The sequence below is a fragment of the Filicampus tigris genome, chromosome 9 (genome assembly GCF_054856515.1).
Source record: "Filicampus tigris isolate MCC_2025a chromosome 9, RoL_Ftig_1.0, whole genome shotgun sequence".
NCBI classification, from domain to species: Eukaryota; Metazoa; Chordata; class Actinopteri; order Syngnathiformes; family Syngnathidae; genus Filicampus; species Filicampus tigris.
Genome location: NC_141225.1, coordinates 14,467,046 through 14,491,498, shown reverse-complemented (window position 1 = coordinate 14,491,498; position 24,453 = coordinate 14,467,046). Strand labels below are relative to the sequence as shown.

The 24,453-nt window shown below is 41.1% G+C and overlaps 2 protein-coding genes across 2 annotated transcripts in view; one reads left to right on the top strand and one right to left on the bottom strand.

The window, feature by feature from the left end:
* The window catches only part of erc2 (ELKS/RAB6-interacting/CAST family member 2), a 41,439-nt gene extending 31,611 nt beyond the window's left edge, over nt 1–9,828 (top strand). The window contains exons 14-21 of the mRNA XM_086039937.1: nt 710–912; nt 2,626–2,748; nt 5,120–5,243; nt 6,370–6,530; nt 7,598–7,745; nt 7,840–8,436; nt 9,499–9,563; nt 9,647–9,828. Coding sequence (XP_085896063.1) covers nt 710–912; nt 2,626–2,748; nt 5,120–5,243; nt 6,370–6,530; nt 7,598–7,745; nt 7,840–8,436; nt 9,499–9,525 — 1,383 coding nt within the window. The 3' untranslated portion in view covers nt 9,526–9,563; nt 9,647–9,828. The remainder of the gene's footprint in view (nt 1–709; nt 913–2,625; nt 2,749–5,119; nt 5,244–6,369; nt 6,531–7,597; nt 7,746–7,839; nt 8,437–9,498; nt 9,564–9,646) is intronic.
* Nucleotides 9,829–14,872: 5,044 nt separating this feature from the next.
* On the bottom strand, nt 14,873–24,290 carry il17rc (interleukin 17 receptor C). Its single transcript, XM_086039938.1, has 15 exons — nt 23,180–24,290; nt 22,668–22,931; nt 21,270–21,507; nt 20,598–20,701; nt 20,375–20,489; nt 20,252–20,293; nt 20,066–20,172; nt 19,906–19,962; nt 19,752–19,806; nt 19,326–19,549; nt 18,445–18,498; nt 18,154–18,205; nt 17,966–18,061; nt 17,010–17,048; nt 14,873–16,935 (listed from the first exon to the last, which is right to left on the bottom strand). The coding sequence occupies exons 2-15, from the start codon at nt 22,767–22,769 to the stop codon at nt 16,298–16,300; spliced, it is 1,923 nt and encodes a 640-aa protein (XP_085896064.1). The 5' UTR covers nt 22,770–22,931; nt 23,180–24,290; the 3' UTR covers nt 14,873–16,297.
* Nucleotides 24,291–24,453: the final 163 nt, after the last annotated feature.

The following is a 24,453-nucleotide window of genomic DNA, read 5'->3' as shown; positions in this document are numbered from 1 at the left end:
ATAATGGAAAAGAGATCATAAAATAGCGCTGCTTGTTTTTTTGAAGAGTTCTTTTTGACATTTTTTTTAAATATTTTATTGATTTTATTTTTTCCAATTCGCTCAGTCTGTCCGTAAAATCTTGTTTTATTCCTCATGCTTAACAAAAACAAGGAGTGTGTTGTTTCAAGCGGCCACTGCAGAGGTTGCGTAGCTTTCTTGGGTTTGCATGACACGGTCGACTTTGTTGCATGTTGTCACTGAGTGTTGCCAAGCTTCTCGACTGTGTCAGTGTGGTTAGCTGAAGCCTCGAGCGTGGTCGGCCTTCACTGCAGTGGTTTGGTGGAGGCTGTTGTCGTGTGTAAGCTGTGTTGACGTGTGGCTGCTCTCGTCCCGTGTACTGTAAGGAGTCATGCGGCTTTGTTTGTATTGGTGTGCTTATTAATACACAAACCCACTCCAGTGTTTATACTATGTGTGTGTGCAAAGTGACTGGGAGTCTCTTATGGACGTTAAGTTGCTCTAGTTGATTGCTCCGTTCAAGTTAATGAGCCGGCATCGCTAATGACACCCTCGTGTTATTTATTCTGCCACTTGCTTTCAGGCAGACAGATAGAAGGGAAGAAATAAGCAGACTTGATCATGTAAACAATGTTTGGGAGTTTGTGTCAACGTCGCACAGTTGACTGAGTCCATTTTTGTGTCTGTGTGGGTTTTTTGTGCAATTCAGAAGGCGCACGAAGTGGAGCATCAGTCGGGCTCTAGAGGCAACCCGGAATACGTTGACCGAGTGAAGCTGCTGGAGAAGGAGGTGGGCTACTACAAGGACGAGGCCAGCAAGGCTCAGACAGAGGTGGAGAGGCTCCTGGACATCCTGCGGGAGGTGGAGACTGAGAAGAACGACAAAGACAAGAAGATCGCGGAGTTGGAAAGGTAACATACGGCCGTATTTACACTTGCCTCCTGTTTTGTGTGCTAATGACATAGGAACATATCATCTTTGACAGAGTTGCATTTTCTATATACACACTTAAAATTGCTCAGTCAAAAGTAACCCAAATTGAGTGAAATAGCTAATCCAGATGGGTTATTTACAGTGTACCCAATGCATTGGGTTGAGGATTTGAAGATTTTGATCCAAAAAAGGGTAAAAACTACCAATAGTAGTTATATTAAGTACATTTGGTCTTCTGTATTATGTATATTTTGACTGATTCATTTATAATAGACAATAGTATTGTATAGTTATATATATTGTATATTGTATAGTATAGTACACTATTATCATGTACTATACTATACAATATATACAACTATAGTATAGTACACTATTGTTGTGTACTATACTATTGTTGTGTACTATACAACTATACAACACTATTGTCCGTTATAAATGAATTTGCCAAAAATATAACTACCAATAGTGATGAGTTAAAGCTACCAAGAAATAGGTTACCGGGTAATCGATATGGCTGTGGTTAAAAGCAATACTAATTGTCACATTCACACAAACATTTTCAAAGAAGTAGCAACTTCTGCTGTCAGGATTCACCACAACAAGTCATTGCATTATACAGTATGTTTGGCACAGTTGCCTTTTCAGCCGGTGCCAGCATGCTCCAAGAATCTTATATTAAATTTACTTCAACTTCAGTACACAAAATGGTGACCTGCTTCAGCTCTTCAGCCCACTCAAATTCAATCCTCAATCCAACCAGATGGGTCAAAGTAATTAACCCAAAATAACCCAATCTGCCAAAATCCACAGCTACACCGCAAGTGGGTTTAGAAAACTACGCAGTTTCCTGGAAACCAAGTTTCTCTCCAAGAAATGTGTCCCCAGTCACGCCAATGCAGAAACTGTCTTTTTATATGCGGTGGATTTCAGAACAATTGTTCTATTGTTCTATACTGTACTATTCTCCATCTCCATTTGTTGTTGATGATGAGTAGCAGAATATTTAGCTGTACAATAAACACAACATCATGCTCGGGAGCTTCCGCAGCACAAATGTAATCCACCATTGCTGTCGTAAATACTGCACTGGCGGTGTCCACATTTTCTGCCGCCAGTCTTGCAGTTTTTTGTGTGTGTATTGTTGCAGCTAGTTCTCCCATTGGAGGGTGAGCTGCAGTCAAAGTCTTTGTTAAGTGCTGTGTGCTGCATAATTCATCCACATTTGCCTTACCGACTGCATAACACATTATGTAACGCGGTTGCATATTTCACAGTGACTCTAATCTTGATTTTATATATTGTACTCTACAGTAATACACCTGATTGGTGGATATTGTTGGTGGTCCATAATAATGAGAAGCAACTCTCTAATGGCCTTGTTGATGAGAACAGAGTGATTTATCGGACAGCGAGAGAATATTCACTTGCTGTTGTTGTAGTTGTCACATTCATTTATTAGAGGCATTTGATTAACTGAGTGTTCTTCTTTGCCACCTTTACCCACTTTTCTGCCCTGCTCCCTTTTCTATCTCCACACTTCCCTCTCCCTTTCTTCACCCCACTTCCACTATTGATGGCCTCCATCTTTTCGACCCTTTGCCACCATCCAATAATTTCCCTTTTTAATTCCATCTTCCTTACAACGCTGTGTTGTGTCGCCACCAAACCTCCGCCCCCTTCAAACACAGCCCCCCTCACGCCGCCCCCCGCCCCACCCTTCGTCCCGCTGGCAGAGCCCCCCCTGACCCGCTCCCCTCGATGTCCGCTGCCCCCCAGCAGATAGGGGGCATGGTGTGGGACTTCCTGGGAAAGTGAGTGCTCTGCCCTGGCACTTGAGCTCGGCGGTGCGGTCTGTGAAACGGTTGACGGATGCTTGCGTCAGAGTGACGCTCATGATGCAAACATCACTGCGTTATTGTTTGCTTTCATTTTTTTTCTATACTGTCCTTGCTTTGCTGCCTTGTATTGATTTTTGATTGTTTGGGACAGGCTAATTTATTTGTTTCCCATCTAATGCATATCCTAAATTGGCCAGTCAATGTGTGATACGTGTTTGTTTTGTGCTTTTTTTTTTTTTTTTTTTGCATGTGGCATCTGCAAATCACCAAAGATTGGTCCACTTTGACCATTTAATCAGTTTGTGTACATTGTGATACAGGAACATACATCATACGTGCAAAAGTCTTGGGACACATCTTCAGAGGCACAACCGAATGAGATTGGAGTGAAAGGCAAGGCAAAGCAGCTTTATTTATAAAGTGCATTTTATACACAAGGTAACTCAATGTGCTTCGCATTATCAAAAGTGCAACATTTAAAAGCATTCACAAGAGTTAAAGACAATTGAAAGCAAAGTAAAAAATAAAAAATTAAATTATCTTAATACATTTACTAATACAACAAATGGTGCAAGATTAAGATTTTTAGATTTGGGGAAAAGAGCTTGACCTTTAACCTCATCAAACACCTCTGGAACTAAAACAGAGAATTTGAGACACGGCCAACATCAGTATTACCCAAAATAGTGGAAACTATTAGAGCTGTAAAGGGGGTACAAAGCCCACTTCCTGCGGGTGTAATAGCCAGGTGTCCCAGTACTTTTGTCCGTAAAGTGTTACTTATGCTCAGATTGTCATCTACGTCTACATTTAGAATAGATGGAGTGCTATGATACAGTATCTCAATAAAACAAACGACATCAGGTTTAGTGCAACGATATTTTGTAATTTTTCTAGTGTGCATATTATTTAGTAAGTCGTACAACTTTTAAGCGTTTTAGCAGACTGTTTTTCAGTGTTTTGCGTGCATTTGTTTGACATGCAAGCACACACTTATACACGTGTTGTGTGAGTGTGTCTGTGTGTTGGCTTTTGTTATGCATGCTCCTCCTTTTAATTACCTGCCACCCATCTGTTCACCTCGCTTCCCTAATCCCCCCCCCCCCCCCCCCCTTCTGTCGCCCCATAAACATAACATCACCCACTCTGTTCACCAAGTGCTGTCCAACTTCCCACTTCCTCCCACCCGGCCTAACTTGCCCTAGCAGATTCTAAGGGAAACGCTCGGCCCAGTGGCCTGCATGCAATGGGGCTGCTGTGCACCAGCTCCACATGCTCGTTCATGATTGGGGGGGCTGTTGTAGGTACGGTTCGGATTCAACTCCCGGTCCCTCAACGGTCGGGTCCGCCCAACCCTGCATCCCTAACTGGTTCTGTCGCCAGCTCTCTCCAGTCTGTTTCTCTTGTTGAGTTCTGTTCCTCTGCACCCAAATTCCTCTTTCCCTCTTCTTTTACCGGGCTGATCTTTGCTGTCTGATTGCATGTCTGCTTACCTTGGCGGCAGATGCACACGGTTCAGAGTTCCGGAGTGAAAGTGCATCATGCGATGGCCTCGCCCGTTTGCGAATACGACGCTCTCGGACGTCGTGGTGGCCTCCCGTGTTTGATGATGAACTTAAGCAACTTTTCTACCAAGCAGTACAAGCTTAGTTCACGCATTTTTGTTTCCATTGTGAAAACTTGGGAAATGTACTCATGTAACCATAGCAACGGTGGCACTCACGGGTGGAGCTTGATTCACTGGCGTCCAGCGATTGGTCAATAGTGCGTCAGATCCAGTTGCAATGTGAAATTGAGGATTGTTACTGCTGGGTGGAAACATGACTTGAGTGTGTTCATTATTGTTCTTGGTCTAATGTCTTGTCTTTCATTTTGTTTTGTTTTTTAAAATTTTCCTTTACCGCTTCCAATGTGTTTTCCACTTGTCCTGTCGTCCCTTCTCTTCCACCATTCCCTCCCCCGTCTGCAGTTTAGCTCCCAGGTAGGTAACATTCTTGCCCGCCACTTCCACCTAACCCGTTCTAACTCTGCTGCGCCAACTTGTAAGTCTCCTCCCATTGCTAACATGAAGCCATCAAGTCCTGTATGACGTGTGCTTTCATGACTGGCACCATTCAGAAACATAATTTGATTCCAAATCTAACTAATCCTCCACTACACTGCTTGGGCGTGTGCTATGGTTTTGTTCTGTGAGTATATCAAGCACTCCTCCCACATCTACTTACCTTTTTGTCAAACTCCTCAAGAATGTTTTTCTGGACAGATACATTTTTAAGTTATTCAAATGGATGGATTGGTTGCCGGCGATTGTCGGCGCTGCTCTTAATCACAAGTGCTTTTACAGACAAGGAGGCAAAGACCCGACCAAGAAAGGCACAAACATCAAACTGGGACCTCAAGGGGACAAGAAAGGCTTGGGACAGGATGCCCGTAAGGACAGCGCCTTGGAGGGCGGCCACCACTCCAAGGTGAGTTTCTTCCTTGTATTAGCTTACTTGACATAGACTTACTTACTCTAATGTCCTGTCACTGATGCACTTTTCAGACGTTTAACAATAAAACATAATAATAAGCACAGTGTGTTGGCCACAGCTCTTACCCAGACACTCACACATAGACTTGCCAACGTTACACGCAGTCCCATCAGGCCACGCCTCTTAAAGACACAGGCATCTGTTGTAGCACAAGACACTACAATATGAACAGTACTGTATTTTCTGTACATTTTATGCTGTTTATAGCATGGGATCACCAACTTTTTGTAAACATGAGAGCTACTTCACGTGTGCCAAATCATCTGAAAGGCAACAAGTTTGAGCCAGACTTCTGAAATTAATTATATCCTATTATTAGCCATGAATGATATTTATCATTAAAGCGGAAGTCAACCCAAACATATTTTTTTCAAGAATATGTTCCCAGCAGTCCCACTAGTTGAAACACGGCATTCTGATTAATGTTGCGTTGCGTGAAATATATGAGTTAAGCAGCAAAATCCACCCCTTTTCAACCATCTCAGGGGGCGGCCATTTTGTCTCCTCTGTTGACTGAAAATGACATCATAGTTGCTCAGGGCCCAGGTAACGACCAATCACAGCTGACCTGTTTTCTGAAGCTGAGCCGTGATTGGTCGTTACCTGGGCCCTGAGCAACTATGATGTCATTTTCAGTCAACAGAAGTGACAAAATGGCCGCCCCCAGAGATGGCTAAAAACAGGTGGATTAACTCTTATTCCACAAACGCAATATTTATCAGTATGCTTTGTTTCAACCAGTGGGCTTGCATCATAGACATATTCGTGAAAAAAATACATTTGGGTTGACTTCCCTTGAATGAAAACATGGCTCATGCTAATGATTTCTCGGAATAATAATCAAAAATGATTCAAGATCAACATCAATACATAACACTGTACTCCTATAAATATCGACAAGTGTTTACAGTTTCAAGTGATCACTCAAACAACATTCCTAGGAAATGACAATGTCCCAACCCTTCCCCTTGCTAGTGAGTCGTGACCCCTGTTTTTAAACCACACACTTCACACTAATGGTCTAGTGCTCAGCGATGAACTCGTTCTGTCCGCCAATCAGCTGGAGGACCTGATGAACACACTTGAGAGGACAAGACAAGAACTGGATTCCACCAAGCAGCGTCTCTCGTCCACGCAGCAGTCCCTGCAGGAGCGGGACAGCCACCTCACCAACATGAGGCAAGAGCGCAGGAAACAGCTGGAGGAGATTCTAGAGATGAAGTGAGCGTCATCACCTTGCACTCTTTGCGTTGCGTCTGTTGGGGGATGCGTTTTGTGAATTTGAACTCTGCTCACGTGACTGTTTGGATTGAGAACAACTGAATGTCTTCCCGGAATGCAGATCGTATTTGACAGAAAAACAGAGAAGAACTGCTGTGCCACATCTCGCTCATATCTTCACAGCGGTGCTCTGTCAGCATTCGTTTCACCAGCAGAAACATTTCCGGAGAACATACTTAGTTGCCAGGCAACCAACAGAGGCGCCAGAAAGTCACTACATAGGAGCAGATTAATCTGAATTCCATTATTCATTATTTAGGAGGATTGATTTGAAATCCGACAGCGACAGTATACGAGTGTTTGGCACATCAGCTTCACAGTGGCGAGGTCGTTTGGCAGGTTTGCAACAACGTCGTACAACTCACGGGCAAAACTGTGACCCCTGGTGTTCTAATTGGGGAACAACATTTTCAGGCAGCACGTATGATCATTTTACTAAACCACAAACATGGCGCCATTGTCAATCAAGGAGCCGATTGGCCTGGCGGCTGTAGCTACGTTTTAATAAGACAAAGAGGAAATGGGCTGAAGGAAGAGAGCATGTGGATATTTCAGATGCTCTTGGCAATGATTGCTCCATTCATTGACTGCAATTGAGCATTCCGGCGACAAGAGACTCTCCATACTTTGTCATCAGAACATATGAAATGATCCGTTCAGTATCGTAGTACATTTTGATTTACAACAAACAACAGTTTTCATTCGTTGGTAGGTTTATTCAAGACAAAATTGTCCATAGGTGTGAGTGTGAGTATGAATAGTTGTTCCTCTATACATGCCCTGTGATTGGACAGTGAACGTCAGCTGGGATTGGCTCCAGCTCACCCGTGACCGACAAGTAATACAGAACATAGATGGACGGATGACACAAAATGTCTCGAAATTGATTCTTGTTTTTATCAGAGTGCCATCTGACGATCTGTTCGGGCGCTTCCCCATTTGACCCGAAAGCCGAAGACCACTTAAGATGGGTGCTTATCTGATCATGTTGTATGAACTTTTTCCAGACAACAAGCTCTGCTGGCTGCGATTAGTGAGAAGGACGCTAATATTGCACTTCTGGAACTGTCTGCCTCCAACAAGAAGAAGACCCAAGAGGAGGTGATGTCCCTGAAGCGGGAGCGGGACAAACTGATGCACCAACTTAAACAGCACGTTCGTACCACAACACACAACTTGAATGACTAATCCAATAAATAGCCCTGAATGATAACCCTCCCCCCTCGTGATTTGTCTTCTCATGCTGTAGACTCAAAGCAGAATGAAGCTGATTGCTGACAACTACGAAGACGAACAATATCATCCGCACGGTCCGCACCACCCGCAGCCCCAGGCCCCCCACCCTCAGCCACAACCTCAGCCCCAATACGCCCACCCTCCGCACGCCCAGCAGGTCCCGTACGCGCACGCCCCTCACATGCAGCACCCGCAGGCCGCCCCGCAGCACCCACACCCCCAGCAGCCGCAGCTCCAGTACCCTCACGCTCAACATCCGCAGCAGCACCCGCAGCACCCTCAACCTCCCCCTCAGCAGCACTCACAGCACCCGCGCCCCCCGCAGCCCCAACATCCGCACCAACAGCACCTCCAGCATCCCCCGCAGCATCCGCATGGGCATCTCCCACCACAGCACCCGCACCCCCAGCACCCGCATGGCCCTCTCCAACAGGGGCCACACCCTCAGCACCCGCATCCCCAGCATCCTCAGCATCCTCAACACCCTCAACACCCTCAGCATCCTCAGCCCCAACACCACGGGCAGCACCCACGCCACCCGTCGCCTCACCATCGTGGTGGTCCGGGCCGAGGACCCCCACATGCTGGGCACCGCCCTTCCCCGGACCAGGTTAGAAGTCTCTCACGTCATCAGGTGCTTGTCTGACTATGTTTATATACTCACCTACTTTAATTATTGCAGTTAGCAGCAAAATTATTGCAAGTAAATAGCTTACGAGATTATTTGATTTTGAAAAAAAAATGTACTGGAAATGGATCTGTACTTGCAAAAATGGCGAACATTCCATAACTTCCCCTAACAACCCGGGTTAATTTAGAGCTTCAAAGATGTTAGTCCCTCAGTCTGTACTGTACCACTTTAACATACTTCCTTGACACCAATCCCGATTTAGACTGGGTTGTGGTGGTATGTTTTGGCACACTATGGCACACGAAAACTGCAAATTGATTTATTTTTAAGTGAATAGCCGACGATAGGTTCCACAGAAAAATGCGGAAATAGTGAACCGCAATTTGCAGCTGTGTGACCCCTGCTGTACTGTTTGTCAAATATTCTGCCTTTGTATACTATGTTCTATCTTAAGGTCACTCTAAAGGCAATTCAGAGATTTGTTTCTAAATACAGTACACTGTACATGACCTGTGTAGTACTCAATTTTGGAAAAATATAGTTAAACTGTTTTTAACCATTTCAGATTTCCAGAATTTTTCGGACATGGTTAAAAGGGTATCCAGTGACACATGAATCGCCCCTCCGCCACCGTATAATAACTTGAGCACCTTTGTTCAAATCAACAATTTTTTGGGGACATTTTTGGGTCCCCAAAAATACATCTTCTCTTCAGATAGTCTGTTAGTGTGGCTGCTTTAGAGCGGCTCATTGTTGGCAGTGAGTGTGTGCACCTCACGTAGAGAACGTGGGAGAATGCCTGCGTTAACAACAATCTTCACTATGTTATGCCAAATTTCAAACACATTTGTTTTCATTTTACAGGGAGTTACACTATACTGATAATTTGATCATTTCAGGACAAAATAGTTTGTACGTATTTGTTTGCTCGAAATGATTACAGTATTATCTTTTGTTTGTGTGCATGCCTTGCCAGAGAATATTACCTTTTCTTTGTCTTTCCCCCCCCCCAATGCATACCATCTATGCCTCCAACAACAGGATGATGAGGAAGGCATATGGGCATAATCATTGCTATGACAACCAAAGTTCAAAAGTTTTGAGGGGTGAGATTTATTTTTATTTTTTTAGATAGTTCCACTGTTTGCTGCTGTTTCAGTGTTGACCAAGTAAACGTTTTGTTGTTCAGACGACTCAGCCACTACTGAGGGGAAGCAGCCAGAAGACGTTGAAATACGAGGACACTGACAAACATTTGTTACCTTAATCAGCAAAGAGACCTTTGGGTTTCTGTTTTGTTTTTGTTTGTTTTTTGGAGGAACGGGGGTGCCCTGTGGTGTGCAAGTCAGGCACTGGGAGACTGACAGCCGAGCAGGTAAGTTTACACCATAAATAAGACTGTCATTTTTTTAGCGTTTGTCCTACATCATACCAATACGTTCAAAAATGACCTAAAAGTACCTAAACATTGATTATCCATAATTTTTGTGATATATTATTCTGTCTGCAGTACATGACTTTTGTTCACATTTTTTTCCCATAATGCCACGGGGTATGCGCATGTGCAAGTCAGTACACTTAATAATAAACATTAATAATAAGCTTTTTTTTTACTTGCGCATGCGCAGTTGCATGTGACTTATGGGGCAATATGCTATGTTATTAGCATTTAGCCTAAAAGTGCGTGTTTGCAAATATGTTTGAACATACGTGCAAATATGTTCGAACGTACTTGCAAATGCGTTCAAACGTTATTTGCCAGCCACATTGGCAGTTACTCCACATTGGCAGTTCCACGCTTACGTCATTTTTGTTACAGTACACTGTTATTTTTATGTTTTTTTTGTAAAGCCCTTATCTATGGCATCTAATCATAACGGAGGTAAAAATAAAAAAAAGAAAAGGAAGCGCTAATATGGCCATTATGCATGCTATTATTCTCCCCCCAAGCATCAAGGAAACTTTGGATGAACTTTTTCAGACAGTTTCAAGCTTTTAATATATTTATTTACAATAATTTTGAACTGTAGTGCATTTTTAGGCGACAAAAAAAAAATGGATGACCCCTTCCCCAAATTAGCCCGATAAATCGACCGAGCTACTGCCATTAATACAGAATAATAGCTATGTTTTCAACTAAACAGGCCTAGATTTCACACTAAATACATTTCTGAGTAAATTGTCAATGTTAGGCTTTTGAATTGGAGGTCATTGCTAACTGCGCCACTATGCCTATTATGCCTCTAGGTGACCTTGGAGCAGACCTTGTCAGCTTCCCCAGTACAGAAATACTGTATTACATTAAGGGCAAGGAGCAGCTAAGGAAAGACCCCACTACTCCCGCCTCCTCTTCCTCACATATATCTTCACCTCACTTGCCACCGGATGAACCCTAGGCCTCCTCAGGAGATTGTTCTCCACCTGCTCAAAGCCCTGTAATTCTTCCATCCTAGCTTCCTTCTCACGATTGCTTCAAGGTCATGGCTGCCTTTGCTGTCTGCTTCCCCCAAACCTGACTTGACTCCTTTTGGATCTGGCTGCCTCCACCATGTCTTCATCTTGATGGCACCCCCACGCTGACATCCAAATCCACATCATAGCGACTGTGAGCCCTAAATATCTGAGCAAACACACACACACACACACACACACACACACACGGACCTCTTTTGTACCTTTTTACTGGTGTCACCTTCTTAGAGGAGCTGATGTTCAACGTGCGGTGTCCCAAAACGTACGAATAGAGCGTCCCCGCCCGTGGAGACTTGTGTGGTCATTTTTGGAAGAGGTGCCTTGAAATGAACATGAGGGCCCTCCGGCTTGTTTTGGCTTGAGTCTGCCGTCATCTTCATATTACCTCATTTCAATCCAACAAAGTGAAAACAAACAAAAAAAAAATCAATCTATGCAGACGTCAGTGTTGCATGAATTAATTTAACTCACCATCCGTATTCAAAGTGTAATTACCCATCCAATCAGACTGGACAAGAAAGTGGCAAGAATCTGACAGATTATGTAAAGAGACTATGCACCTACGCACCTCCTCTTGTTGCGGGATGATTTTTTTTTTCTCCTTTTTTTAAACTCATGGTGCTCCTGCTGCAGGTGCTTGACATAAATGGTGTCAATGGGTCAAGGGAGTCTATCGCTTCTTCTAAAGCTGCGTAGGCGACATCAACATTAGCAGTAGATAACTTTGTACATATGTCACAAGGGGCACTTTGCGATCAATTGAAGAACCCTCAAAGAGACTCAAGAATCCTATGAATACAACAATTACCAAGACTTCCTGTCGTCGATTTTTTTTTTTTAGCCGCCAGTCCTCCTGAACTTATCTCTTCCACAAGTAGACTGCGCCACATCCCCAAACATAGTGACCTGTTTCAGTCCCTCTCAACAAGGTGGCCTCCTTTAAAAAAAAAAAAAAAATGTACACATATATGATAGATATGCATATATTATACATAGAGAGAATCTATAGAGTGTGTCTATATGTGGTCAGAAAATTGTTTTTAAAAAAAAAAAGGTTTCCCTTTATGTTTATTTTTTTCTAAATGGATAGGGGGCTGAGAGGAGTGTTAAGTGTTTTTTGTACATCTGGAGAAAAAAAAAAGTGTGGCGACGAACATTCCCTGTCTGAAAATACAGACAAAGTGCAAAAAAAAAAAAAAAAAAGGAGTAGAGCAGAAAAAGGAGGAGAGCAGAAATGCTCATCTAAATCTTTGCAGAAACCAATTTTACATTCCTTTTACCTAGTTTACATTCCTTCCAAAGTTTTAGTACAGAGGTTTTCAAAGTGTGAGCCGGAGGACTTCAGGGAAGATACAACAGCTTGAGAAGGGGAAAAAAACAATCTATTTTTAAACCCGTGAATCTAGCTTCAGCTAGAGGGAGAATTGATAGATAGATATATATATATATATATATATAAATATATATATATATATATATATATATATATATATATATATATATATATATATATTTATATATATATATATATGTAAAACTAAAGTTTCTCCAGTAAAATCACTTTCTTAATAATGGTAGGCATTAAAATGATTTACAATGTTGGGATGCCAAAAATGCGGCATGTGCATCGATGAATTACGGTGATAAGTTTAAAGAAATTATTAAATCTCGCAAGACATTGTGTTTTCAATTTGAGATACACATACTTAAATTTAGTTCTGTCCAGCAGAGATGTTTGACAATATGCCTTTAAATAATAATATTAATTAATGTGGAGTTTACTGTATTTTAATTTTAATTTTTTGAGACTGCTTCATGCCTAAGAAAACAGTATAGCAGCCACAAAAACAATATGGAACAATAATGTAACATTGCGAGTCTATATCCACAGTAAAGCCCAAAATTACCAAACAGTGGCAACATTTTGAGGGATTTTTTGGGGTTGACTCTCCTAGCTGGAGATGACACAAGAAAGTAGTCAAATACTGTAAGAGGTTGCTTTCAAGAGGGAGTTTGCAGTTTTAAAACTGCTAGCAAGTTTCATTGTAGCCTCTCATCTCTAACCCCCCAGTTCCCCTGTGTCTGTGACCAAAGCCACGCCCCTCACCATCATGCATGAGACGTGCTGAAAACAAGCTGACGTTAGCCACAGCTGCTACGTTGGTAGCATGACTTCCTCGTAACGACGTGTTATGGTGGTTCTATTTTCTGGAATGTACAATTAAAAACTAAAGAAGAGGTGATAAACTTACCTGTGGAAATGTTGCCTGTTTGCTAGCATTTCCTTTAACAAATACAGCAATATGTGTTTTTGTTTATGTTTTTGTATTTGAAAATTGCCAACTCCTTCAAAAGATGTTTATATGAAGATGTAAACAACAATGAAAATGGCCAATATTTTCCAACCTCTTACCGTTTTGCATTACTTCCTTGTGTCAGTTCCAGCTAGAAAAATGCTCGGAATACTTTTGGCCTCAACTGTAGATCTCTACTGTATGTTCTATTGGAGGATCACTGTTCCACACTTTGAAAATCTCCATCTCAGACCGCGTGTTCGCACTAAGTTGGCCTGTGGTGACAAATCAGATCAAGGAAACAAATCAGAACTTCAGCAACTTCCATTAAAGCTGGAATTAAATGATGTGTGCCGCCCGTTTGGGACTTTCACTTTTGAGTGAGGATGTCACAATGAACACATGTCTTGAATGATTCTGTCAGGATCTGCATTTTCTTTCTCGTGACTTTCTTGTGTTGTGGTCTCGTAAACGCAAGTGGTTACATATGACATGTTGTTACAGTTTATAGGAAACTGAATTAGACTGTTACTGAACTCCTCCCCCCGCCCCCACCTTACATGGCGTCTCCTCTGTATTGGCCAATTGTTGGTTGGTGTATATATAAATATATAAATATAATTGTATTTTTCCAATCTTCCACTCTTAAGACGTCATCCGCTTCCAACGTGAAGCTTCCATCGCTTGTCACTGACCAAGAATCTCCAGATTGTGTTTGTGTTTACAATTATCAGATGAATACTCATGTCAAGGTTGTGTTTTATAGGGGAAGACAATGCAAACAGACAGAGGAGCAGAAAAAAAAGAAGAAAGAAAGACAGAAAAATCAATCAATAAATGAAATCCTCTGACTTTACCATCAGGAGGGCTGAGTATGAACCCTCCCTTTTCAGGTCCTTATCCACTGAATACTTGAAGTAGGGGGTTCTCCTACCATGAAATATATCATTTGCATTTCAAACGTGCCCATTTGTGCTGTTTATTTATTTATTTATTTTTGACATTACGTGCCAATGAGAGTGGAGATGGAAGAAAGGATGGTGTGCTGTTCTCTATGCAGCCAGATGCCTCCGCAGCAAGGTCAAACTTTGACTAATGCCGGGGGGGGGGGGAAATACAGAGCCTAAAAACATTTTCACTTTGCTTTTTTTACTGTACAAAAAACTTCTATTGAACAAATCACTGTGACCGATGCCAGAAACATTTTATTGTTTTTCTATTCATTTTTGCATTAAGTTAGCTTTATTTTTTTCTATGGTTTCCGCTTGTCGCAGACGCCGATTGGAGGCTGTACTATTTGTAAAAGTCAATGTTCTGAGCTGTACAGTGCTGAGCTATAGGAGCAAGTTCAATGTGAGTGTCCAGCATGCTGAATGATTTCTTGTGTGAACGTGGAGCATCATTCCTCACTCTTGCATCGTGGCAGTGTGATGTTGGTGTTTGAGAGTAATGTGCGTCTCACTGTGTCCCCTTCCCTCCTTAGTAGACAGCCTGTTCGGTTTTGTGAGAGTGCAGCATGTTTTTGGGGTTGCTGGTGTAAATGTTACTCAGAAAAGAGCGTGTGGGTGGGTGTGTGGGCATTTATTATTTGTATGGCAATGAATGTGTGTGTGTGTAAGTGCGTGTGATGAAATACATAAGAGTAAAAGTGATGTAAAACAATTTATTAAAGGAAGAACCTATAAAGAAAAACTGGGGAGAAAGTGGTGCCAGACGCATGGATCCTCTGTGATGTTTCCTGTTTTTAAAGCTAGGAGGCTGTCCTCTGTGCCCCGGTTTGCTATTGTATGTGCTGTAACCGAATATTACTATTGAGTGTTGGCCAGCTTGTTTATATCCATCAAATAAAAGTGACTTTCTTTCTGTCAACGCACTCAGGTATCCTCTTTAAATACATAACATCACTCAATGTTAGCATGACATCATTATTTTTAAACCATAACTAGTAACATATCTAGTAATTTAATTTAATCTAATTTAAATTCATTAAACAGAACACACAATAATAATAAAGCAAAATTATCATTGTTTTGTAGTATTCATTGTTTATCAATTTAATGAGTGGCATGGTACAAATGTAGCATGTAATTAGCTTAACAGCATGCTAAAAGCCATGCACCAAAGCCATACCTGAATGTTTTCAGAAAACCAAAAGAAACCCAGTGTTTGTTTTTAGCAATCCAAATAATCCTCACAAATCAAATGACAACGACCCAAAGTTTAATGCTTTTCAATGAGCGGAGTGTTTGTTTTCACCGACTTGACCGCCATCTTGACTCTTGACATGAGTTTGCTGAATTGTCCATAGCCTCAAAGCATAGCTTTGTTTTCGGAAAACTATAACAAAAACAATTTTTAACGGGCTCATACTATTTTTATTGGTTTGGTAATCAAGTATTTTGTTCTTGATTTGGTGAATGTAAATTAAAAATGACTTGGGCAGTTATGCTATTTGGCTAACAATATAGATTCCTGTATAGATCGCCTGACTTCGTGAAACAGGGTTAGGGTTTTGTTTTTTTAGCCAGATGATTTAGATGTTGTATTGGGTAAAATTTGTTGCTAATAAACCTTTGTGTGTGTTTTTTTTTCCTAGATGACTTTAATAAGCTACACAGATAAATAGAAAAAACAAGACATTTTAGCGGGCCCATTTTTTAAAAATTGGTATTGTGACAGAAAGTTTTAAATTATTTGGGCAGCTATGCTATTAGGCTAACAAAATGCACCGTCCACTACTGTTACAATGTTATGGTAACTGCTGTTTTTCTTAAGCATACCAATTCATTTAGCATTCAACTATAATAAGTGAACCACGAATACTAGTAATATTGTTAAAATAAAATAAAAAATTCAGTCAAATTCCAATTACTTCACTTATCCTTGCTGTCCTGTGAACAACACTTACCCGATGTATCCATTTTAAATTTTTTTTACGTGAATTGGGTTTCTGCATTCATGTGATTTTTTTTTTTTCTAATTACAAAATTGGACATAAGTGTTTTTCACAGGACGGCGACGATATGCTTCATTGTCTCTTCATGGCACAGTGCAACAAATGTCAAGCATTGTCTCTAAATTCCAGAATATTTACACTGTACGTGTATTGTTCCTTGGCTGCATGTTGCATCTTTCTTCAATTTCCACCCGTTCAAGGTTGGCCATTTCCAGCCGGCATGTGTCCTTCCACCTTCTGCCTTCTCTTTTCCTCCCCCAGTGAGCTCACACAATAGAGTTTTCATCTGGGAGGGAAGCTGGAACAAATGAAGACCCTGAAACAGCTCTGGCAAGCTACCAACGGGCTGCGCCACATCTTGTTCAAATGTGACCAGGAGGAAACGTTCTCCAGTCCTTCCTTGCTGCTTGTCCCCGAAGATGAGGCACAGCGAGGCCATGAACACATCCAAATACGGAGATACGTTCTCTCCACTCCCCTCGTGGAGTGCCTCCCGATGCTGCTGGCTCCACTCGCGCACCAGTCCCATAGCTTTGTGAGTCAGGACGAGCACTGCGCGGCCTCCCAGGTTCTTCACGTGCAGCAGCTGGGAGTGAAGCCACGGCAGGGGCCCCAGGTTACACTGCTCCATCCTGCTCCACTGGTCCACAGACACACTGAAGCCCTGACTCCTGAGTAGGGAGCCCAGGCCACAAACCTCGGAAACGTTATGAGCATCTGGCGGACTCAGGAGGACTACATGACCTTTCCTGCCAACTTAAAAAAGAAAAAAAAAAGTTGAATGGAAATTTCCATTTTTTTCAAATATGAAAGAAAATATAAATGCTTACTCTTTGCACATCCTCTATGGAAAGATCGGCTTGCCCATTCTGTGAAGTAAGATGAATAATAATCACGCACAATCGCAGGATTTTCAGGAATGTACACTCATATAAAGACATGTCAACATTGCAACTTCTGTCTTCAAATGCATGGGAGTAAAGATTTTATTGAATTACAATTTTGCATACTTAGCAGACAGGATTTGAAACAAATGAACGGGGCCTTTGAGAGGACAGCATGAAGTGGAACTGAACTCTGGAACTATATGTGCCACTATTAATCATCAAAATGCAGCATTCTGGATAATATTTTTATTCTCGGGGATAGAAATTAAATACAATATTTCATCAATCTCAGGAGGCCGCCATGTTGGACAATATTACACTCTGCTGGCAACCCCACGAACATTGCAAACGTCACATGACCAAACCCCAAAAATGACCAGACTCCAAATATAGGCCACGATATATGCCATGTTGACGATCGTGATTATATAAGCAATATTTTAGGAAGTTCAAGTTCAAATATAACCTTATTAACCCACAGCATACACCCATACATCTTTAAAATTCTTAATACGCGAATGCAATGTTAACCTTGGTTTTGATTTGTGGTGGCACAGACAACATATTTTTGAAAAAAGAAAGAAATGCAAATGCTATCCATCTTGTTCCCATTTGGGCCGCAAGTAAGTCGGAGTCTGGCCAGTCAATCACAGAGCACAGATAGTATAAACAACTATTCACGCTCACATTCAGACCGATGGACAATTGTGAGCCTTCAGGCAAGCCTAGCATGCAAGTTTTTGGATTGCTGGAGCATGGGGATAGCAAACAAACTTCAGGCAAGAAAGCCTGAACTAAGATTGGAAGCCAGAGCCAGAGGAGCTACAGTTCTTCCCACTCTTTCATGTAATAATTTAAAAAAAAAAAAAAAAAAAAGATCTAGGATAGCTTGAACTTACTCTTGACAAAGTCATGGAGAATACATGATATCAACGCTGTCAAGGCGACCACCAACAAAACTGCCACAGCCAGCAGATTCCAGTGCCACCTGGCTGCTGAAATGATGACAACCAAAACAACAAATGTCACCCTCATAAAAAAGAAGGCTGCAAATTTGACATTTGTGTCATAACTTTTGCAAACTTACTGTGATGATAGCAGAAAGGTCCCAGGTGCAGGCCCCCCCTCCTTAAACGCACCTGCGCATCAATATCAAGGTTATTACAGTGAACAAAAACTAACGACTAACTACTATCCTAAAATTTAAAAAAGATATGAATTAACAAAATAAAATGAGAGTGCGCTTCAAAAAAGATAGCTAAAAAAACATGTCAAAGGGAAGTAAAAACTAACTGTGAAGAAAAATCCCAAATTAATTTAACCTCAATAGGCATACAATGGATTTTAAAAATAAAAAATGCTTGAGAATGTTGTTTACCATCACACATGGTGACAGCTGCAGATTCATGTCCTCAAAGACTCCCATTTTCACCTGCAGAGACACAATTAAACAAATGTTAGTACAGTTAAGTGAATCTTACACCGTACTAATTATTTTTTTATATACTTATGATTAGGAAGTATTTTTCACACTAATATTTCCTGTAATTACTGCTTTAAGACTGTGATGGCATAGGTTAGTTAAAAACGATGTCACATTCATTCATTTCGCATTGTTTTCTGTATGTTTAACCATACGTTGTTGCACTGCCAACAGAAGTGTAAATGCTTTTAAATCCAGGTCAAAAACGTATTCTTTTTTTGTTTGCACATACCTTTGATTAAGTTCTTCTAAACATTTTTAAACTATTTCTTTTCTTGTAATTATTTTATTATAGAAAATGTTTTGAAAGTTTTCTGTTAATGGGTTTGAATGTTGTCAACGTATGTTCTTTTAGTCATTTTTTTAAGCCACTTTTTGTTTTCTCTGCTTCTGAATGTCGTTAACTGTTATGTTTGTAAATGCTTGTAGGTGTTGTGCCTTGGCCCGTGTGAAGCACATTGAGTTGCCTTGTGCATGAAATGTGCTGTATAAGTAAATCTGCCTTGCCTTGCCTCGGTATTCTCTGTAAAATGTAGTATTTACTAATTGTTTGGGGGAGTTTGAAATCACTCCATTGGATGTCCATTATTTCCAGTGGAAAATGATTCTTTAGTTTTCATACAATTTGGTTTTGATCAAACTTTTGAAATAATCAAATATGCATATAAACAGTACATCTAGATGGATAGACAGCCATTCACGGTGACATTCACACAGCATAAAACCATATGAGAAAAGAAGAATATAATGTAATATGATGTTGTTTTTTTTCTTACCCATTGCATATTCCTGTTTTGCTCCCATGTTGTACTCTCCAGCTGTTGCCGAAAGCCCTCAATCTCAGTGCAATTTTGACCCGAAGTCCGGCGACAGGGCCACACCTCCCCCTCCAGCCTACAGGGAGCGGTCAGGTTCCACAGCAGCATCTGGCCCTTGTCGTTCATTCGACCGTGACCCACAGAGGCGGTCAAATTCTGCCATATGTTCTTCTGAAGGAACCCTGATGAGGTGGTCCAAAATGACGACACGGAAGTTTACTTCTTTTTACACTTGCATGACATTAAAAAAGTGATGGTAGTTACTGTATTTCCACTATTTCCTTTGGGAAAATAGTTTTGAAATGTAAATACATTGGAGGCCGGGCAGCATCGCCAAATGGTTCAAGTGTGAGGTTGAGTTAGACCAAGAGGATTTTCACATACCCATGTTTTTGAAAGGGCAGCTCTGAGAACGTCTCGGCTTGTCATCGTCCCAAACCTGCCAGCAAATCCGTTATATCACACGTGCTGTGAATTGCTACAGAATAATTAAATTCATCATTCAAGTGCTTCATGGACAGGTTTGAAATTTAAATACCTGGAGGCACAAGCAGGGGGTCACAGAGTGCAGCGGGATGGTTTTACTTTCCCAACTCTAAAGGGACGTATACCGTCAGAAATCAGCAGTTTTATTTGTGCTCCATCATCCATAAATTGTATCAATATGTTTAACACACATTCCTCTATGCAAGACAGACCTGGCATCTTCCATCTGCTTCGTATTGGATGCACACTTTGTTCCTTCCAGCAAACTTCAGCTCCACTTGATTGATTTTGTGGTTAATTACACTATTGACTGTGGGCACTGGAAGGAGGAGTTCATTGTTTATTTCCCTTAAGATACAAACAATGTCAAGTGACACATAATATGTGCGCTCACTAACCGTGACACTCTTTGAAGGGCTTCGGCAGGTCATGGGAGCACACTGCAGACAGGCGAGAAGAGTTATTGTCCTTTGCCTGCCGTGGGCATTACTACAAGCTCAACATGTAGTTCAAAGTAATACCTTCGTTGAGAGAAGGAGCCACTACTTCCTCAATTAGATGCAGTGCTTTTGAAGGATACACGTACACAATGCTGGTGAAGGAAACCCCAGCTGGATTGCTAATCACCAAGGATACCTGCACAGGCATAAATAGCAGAAAAGTCCAAATATATATGACTACAAATGGGCACTTATCGGACATATTATTATTCCTTTAATAAAAAGTCCAGGAGTCATATTTTACCTTTGGAACTTTCTGCTTAAGGTCTGTAGGATTGACTGTGAAGTCCACTCTCTTGCACGCTGGAAAAGTCGGTGGCGTTTTGTAACATAACGTCACAGATGCCGCTGCACAGCGACAAGAACAACAAAAGGAATGCAATCGCTCTTAAAAAAATGAATAAATTAAAAAAATAATAAAAAAATATGTCGAATGTGTTTCATGTATGAAACAGCCTAGGCATAAACATGAACAAGGTGCTTCAAAAAATGAACATAGGCGTTTAATCTAATGAGAGTGAATTTGCACTCAAATGAGCACAAGTGTAAAATAATTAAAAAACGTTTTAGATTTCTTTTACTGTAACGTAAATGCTATTAATCCGTTACAGACTGCACACACAAAAAAACTTTGTAAAGGGATTTGAAAGAAAAATAGCTCTCTATGATTTGCAATTCATAAAACTCTATGGTAATGAGTGACATTGTTAAATACAATCAAACAATGTTTTTTGTTTTTTTTGCTTCAATCCAATGGACATTGGGCTGCTTCTTCTGGTGTGTGTAGGGGCAGTATAATACTGATATATGGGTATACATGATGGCGGCTCTAGAGGGGGGTCCTCAGGGGTACTGAACTAGCGTATATAAAAATATAATAGCTGCTGTAGTAGTAGGGGATGAAACGGATTCCCACCTGTCGAAACATTTGCCGCCTCTGCATCCTCCTCAGTGCCGTGTCTTGACAGAAGGCTTCTGGCCATGTCTCCACCCGCATGGATGGCGAGTTCGGCGTCTATCAGTAGACATAACATGCACGGCGTGTTGTCCTTGCAGCAGAGCTCCACTTTAGCCGTCACCAACTGGACATCTGCGACATCGCTCTCCCGGATGGCGAGCGGCATCTCAGCCGACACTGTGCACTCAGAGAGGCCCTAAATAGATACATTGGTTAAGAATATTAAGTCCCTAGCTTGCGGACTTCGCCTGCAAAATATGACCTTAATAGATATCATTATGGTCACGGGCATGCTGGAGTCTAACCCAGCTGTTTTCAGGCAGTAGGCGGGGTACACCCTGAACTGGTTGCCAGCCAATCGAAAGGCACACATAGACAAACAACCATTCACACTCGCAACCACACTTATGGAGAATTTAGAGTGTTCAATTAACCAACCGTGCAAGTTTTAAAAAATGCGTGAGAGAACCGGAGTACCGGGAGAAAACCCACGTAGGTACGATGAGAACATGCAAATTCCACAAAGCTATCTGCCTAGTTTCAACCCAAATCAACACTACAACACCGATCTCAAAAGTACACAAGAACCGTTGACAGTTCGTTTGAAGTTACTGCATTTTGTGTGCTCCAAAATCATGGCTACATTTAATGCTTTACAGTTACAAACGCATATGGTGGCTTAATTGGACAAGTTGTGACGGACGGCAAGGGAAGGTCTCGAGAACCAACTTTACTGCCCTATACTGAGCTGTGTTTTACAGTTGAGTGAGCCAGCCAATTAAGTCGGAGATTTTGAAAGACATGCAGGACAAACATACAGAAGTATGACGGTCAAATCTTTTGAGTGCGTTCATTTTATTAAACAGTTTTGACTCCAGATGCCCTTTCCTGATGCAACCCACCCATTCCTTATTTGGACTTGTAAGGTACTGACTACTGGGTTAGTGACCAGGATTTCAAACATCACATCCTCTGCATGAAAAGCAACAGCATGTACCACCATACTACAAATGCAGATAATATGTAACAGAAATCAAATAAAAACATTTGTTCAAGCATCAAAATACCACTCCCACATGCTGTAATCACACTGAAACTTATTCAAACACATTGTAGATGTACTTATGTTCAGAAACAATTCCACATTTAATAAAATCTGCAATATCAGGGTAGTGGTAGGTGAACCACAATATAGCGGGGGATTACTGCATATCATTTGTCTTTTGTGATGTTCTGTGAGTTTTCTAGTATAGAATATGTGCTCAGTAAAGGTTGGAAAACGTTGCAATAGTAAATGACCTCAACAACCCTGATGTGTGACAAGAAATCAAAATGCTGTTTAAAAAGGTGCCTTACCTGTGAACATGTGACTTCCGAGACATCATGTCCCACCCAACCGCAGGCCGTTTCATGAAAAGCTAGTAAAAAACAACAGACGGGCCAACCAAAAAGAAACATTTTGCCAACGAGTAAGCATGAAAACTCTCAAGCATGTTTCTTCACGCGTGATTGCGCTGGGAGTGTCAGAAGTTGTTTTCCACTGCGTGACTTGAGGTTAGAGATTAACAGCAGGCTGGCGCAGAGTCAGAACAATCGTGATCTGCTTGGTTTCATTTCAATCTGGGGAAAAGGGTCAGACACAAAAATCACGGGAAAGGAATTTGGTGTCTATTTTGCACTCCAGTTTAAAAAAAAGGAAAAAAAAGAATAGGCAAACTAAACCAAAACAAGTTGCAGTGCTTAAAAAAAATCTTAAATCTTCATTCAAGCATTAAAGCAGATGAGCACACCGGAGATCAGAATTGTATATACAGTCCTAACACAACATTTGAAAATATATAGAAAGTTAAAAAGTAAGGTGATTTTACCCTTTTATGATCCATGTCAAATAATCCAGGCTGAGGAGTAAATTCAGCTACTACACTTCGCAAATTAGGCGGATTCGTCATGGGAAAAAACGTTAACACAAATGATATCACACCCTCTCTGTCTCTCTCTCTCGCTCTCTCTCTTTTTTTTTTACATACTGTAAGCATGAGGTGGTTCAAAGTCCACATTTCTGAAGCATAGCACAACACCTTTAACTAAGAGTCATAAAGCACCTCCCTTACTTCTTGGCAACAAGTTGACAGTCTTGATTAGGCAATGGCATGTGAGTGTTAAAAGGAGCTGACAAACCAGTTCAGCAATTCTGAGACACTTTTTTTTTTGTTGGAGCACATGTGTTGAACTCACATGGACGGCAATATGAGAATTGGCGGGTAATGGTTTGAGTCTTGTTGCAGACAACAACAACAAAAATAGTGATAGAAACTAGCGTCCATGCGTGCATGTGTTTGATTTTGTTGATTTTGCATCACTGAATATAGACCAGAGTGTAAACTGAATTTCCATTTGAATAATTATAATTAGTAGAATGAATATCACCTAGAGAGCTCCATGTCCCCACCTTAAAAAATGATTGAGCAACACTGGTCTTGATTACCTTGGACCCAGAATGGATAATAGATTATATATTGAGACCCAATATGAAATGTATAAGAAATTATCCACAGTTCTGCTTTTTTGTTCTGCTTTTTTGTTAAGACATTTTCTAACTCAGCGTCAAAAATGCAATTGGGGTCACTTAAAGCCATCGCTGATTAAAATTTGCTGGTGACTAGTATAATTCTCTTTTTTTTTCTTCGTCTACCACTACAACTTCATTGGTATTATTATTTTTTTATTTATTTTTAACATTTAGTGATTGTGCATGTGGCTAGCATTTCCGACTCAACACTCAGAGGTTCAAGCTTCCCAGTCTGGCCTTCTTGTGTAGAATTTGCATCTTGCTCCCACGCTTGGGTTGATCCCGTCTCGGGTAGTCCTGTTCCACCTACGTTCCAAAAGCATTATTTGTTCACCTGTCTGCTTTGCATGTCATTTGTAATCATTTTTTAATGAGTCATAATTAAACAAAGTGTCCACACTGTGTGCCATCAAAGACACTTTCATGTCTGATGTCTCACACTAATTGAAACTTTAAGTACCAATGTTTGACTTGATTCGACTGAAGGTCTGCTATTGTTATCATTATCATTATTATCTTATTATTATTGTTTGTGTTTGTTTATATTGTTATTATCAACTTTATCTTAATTAG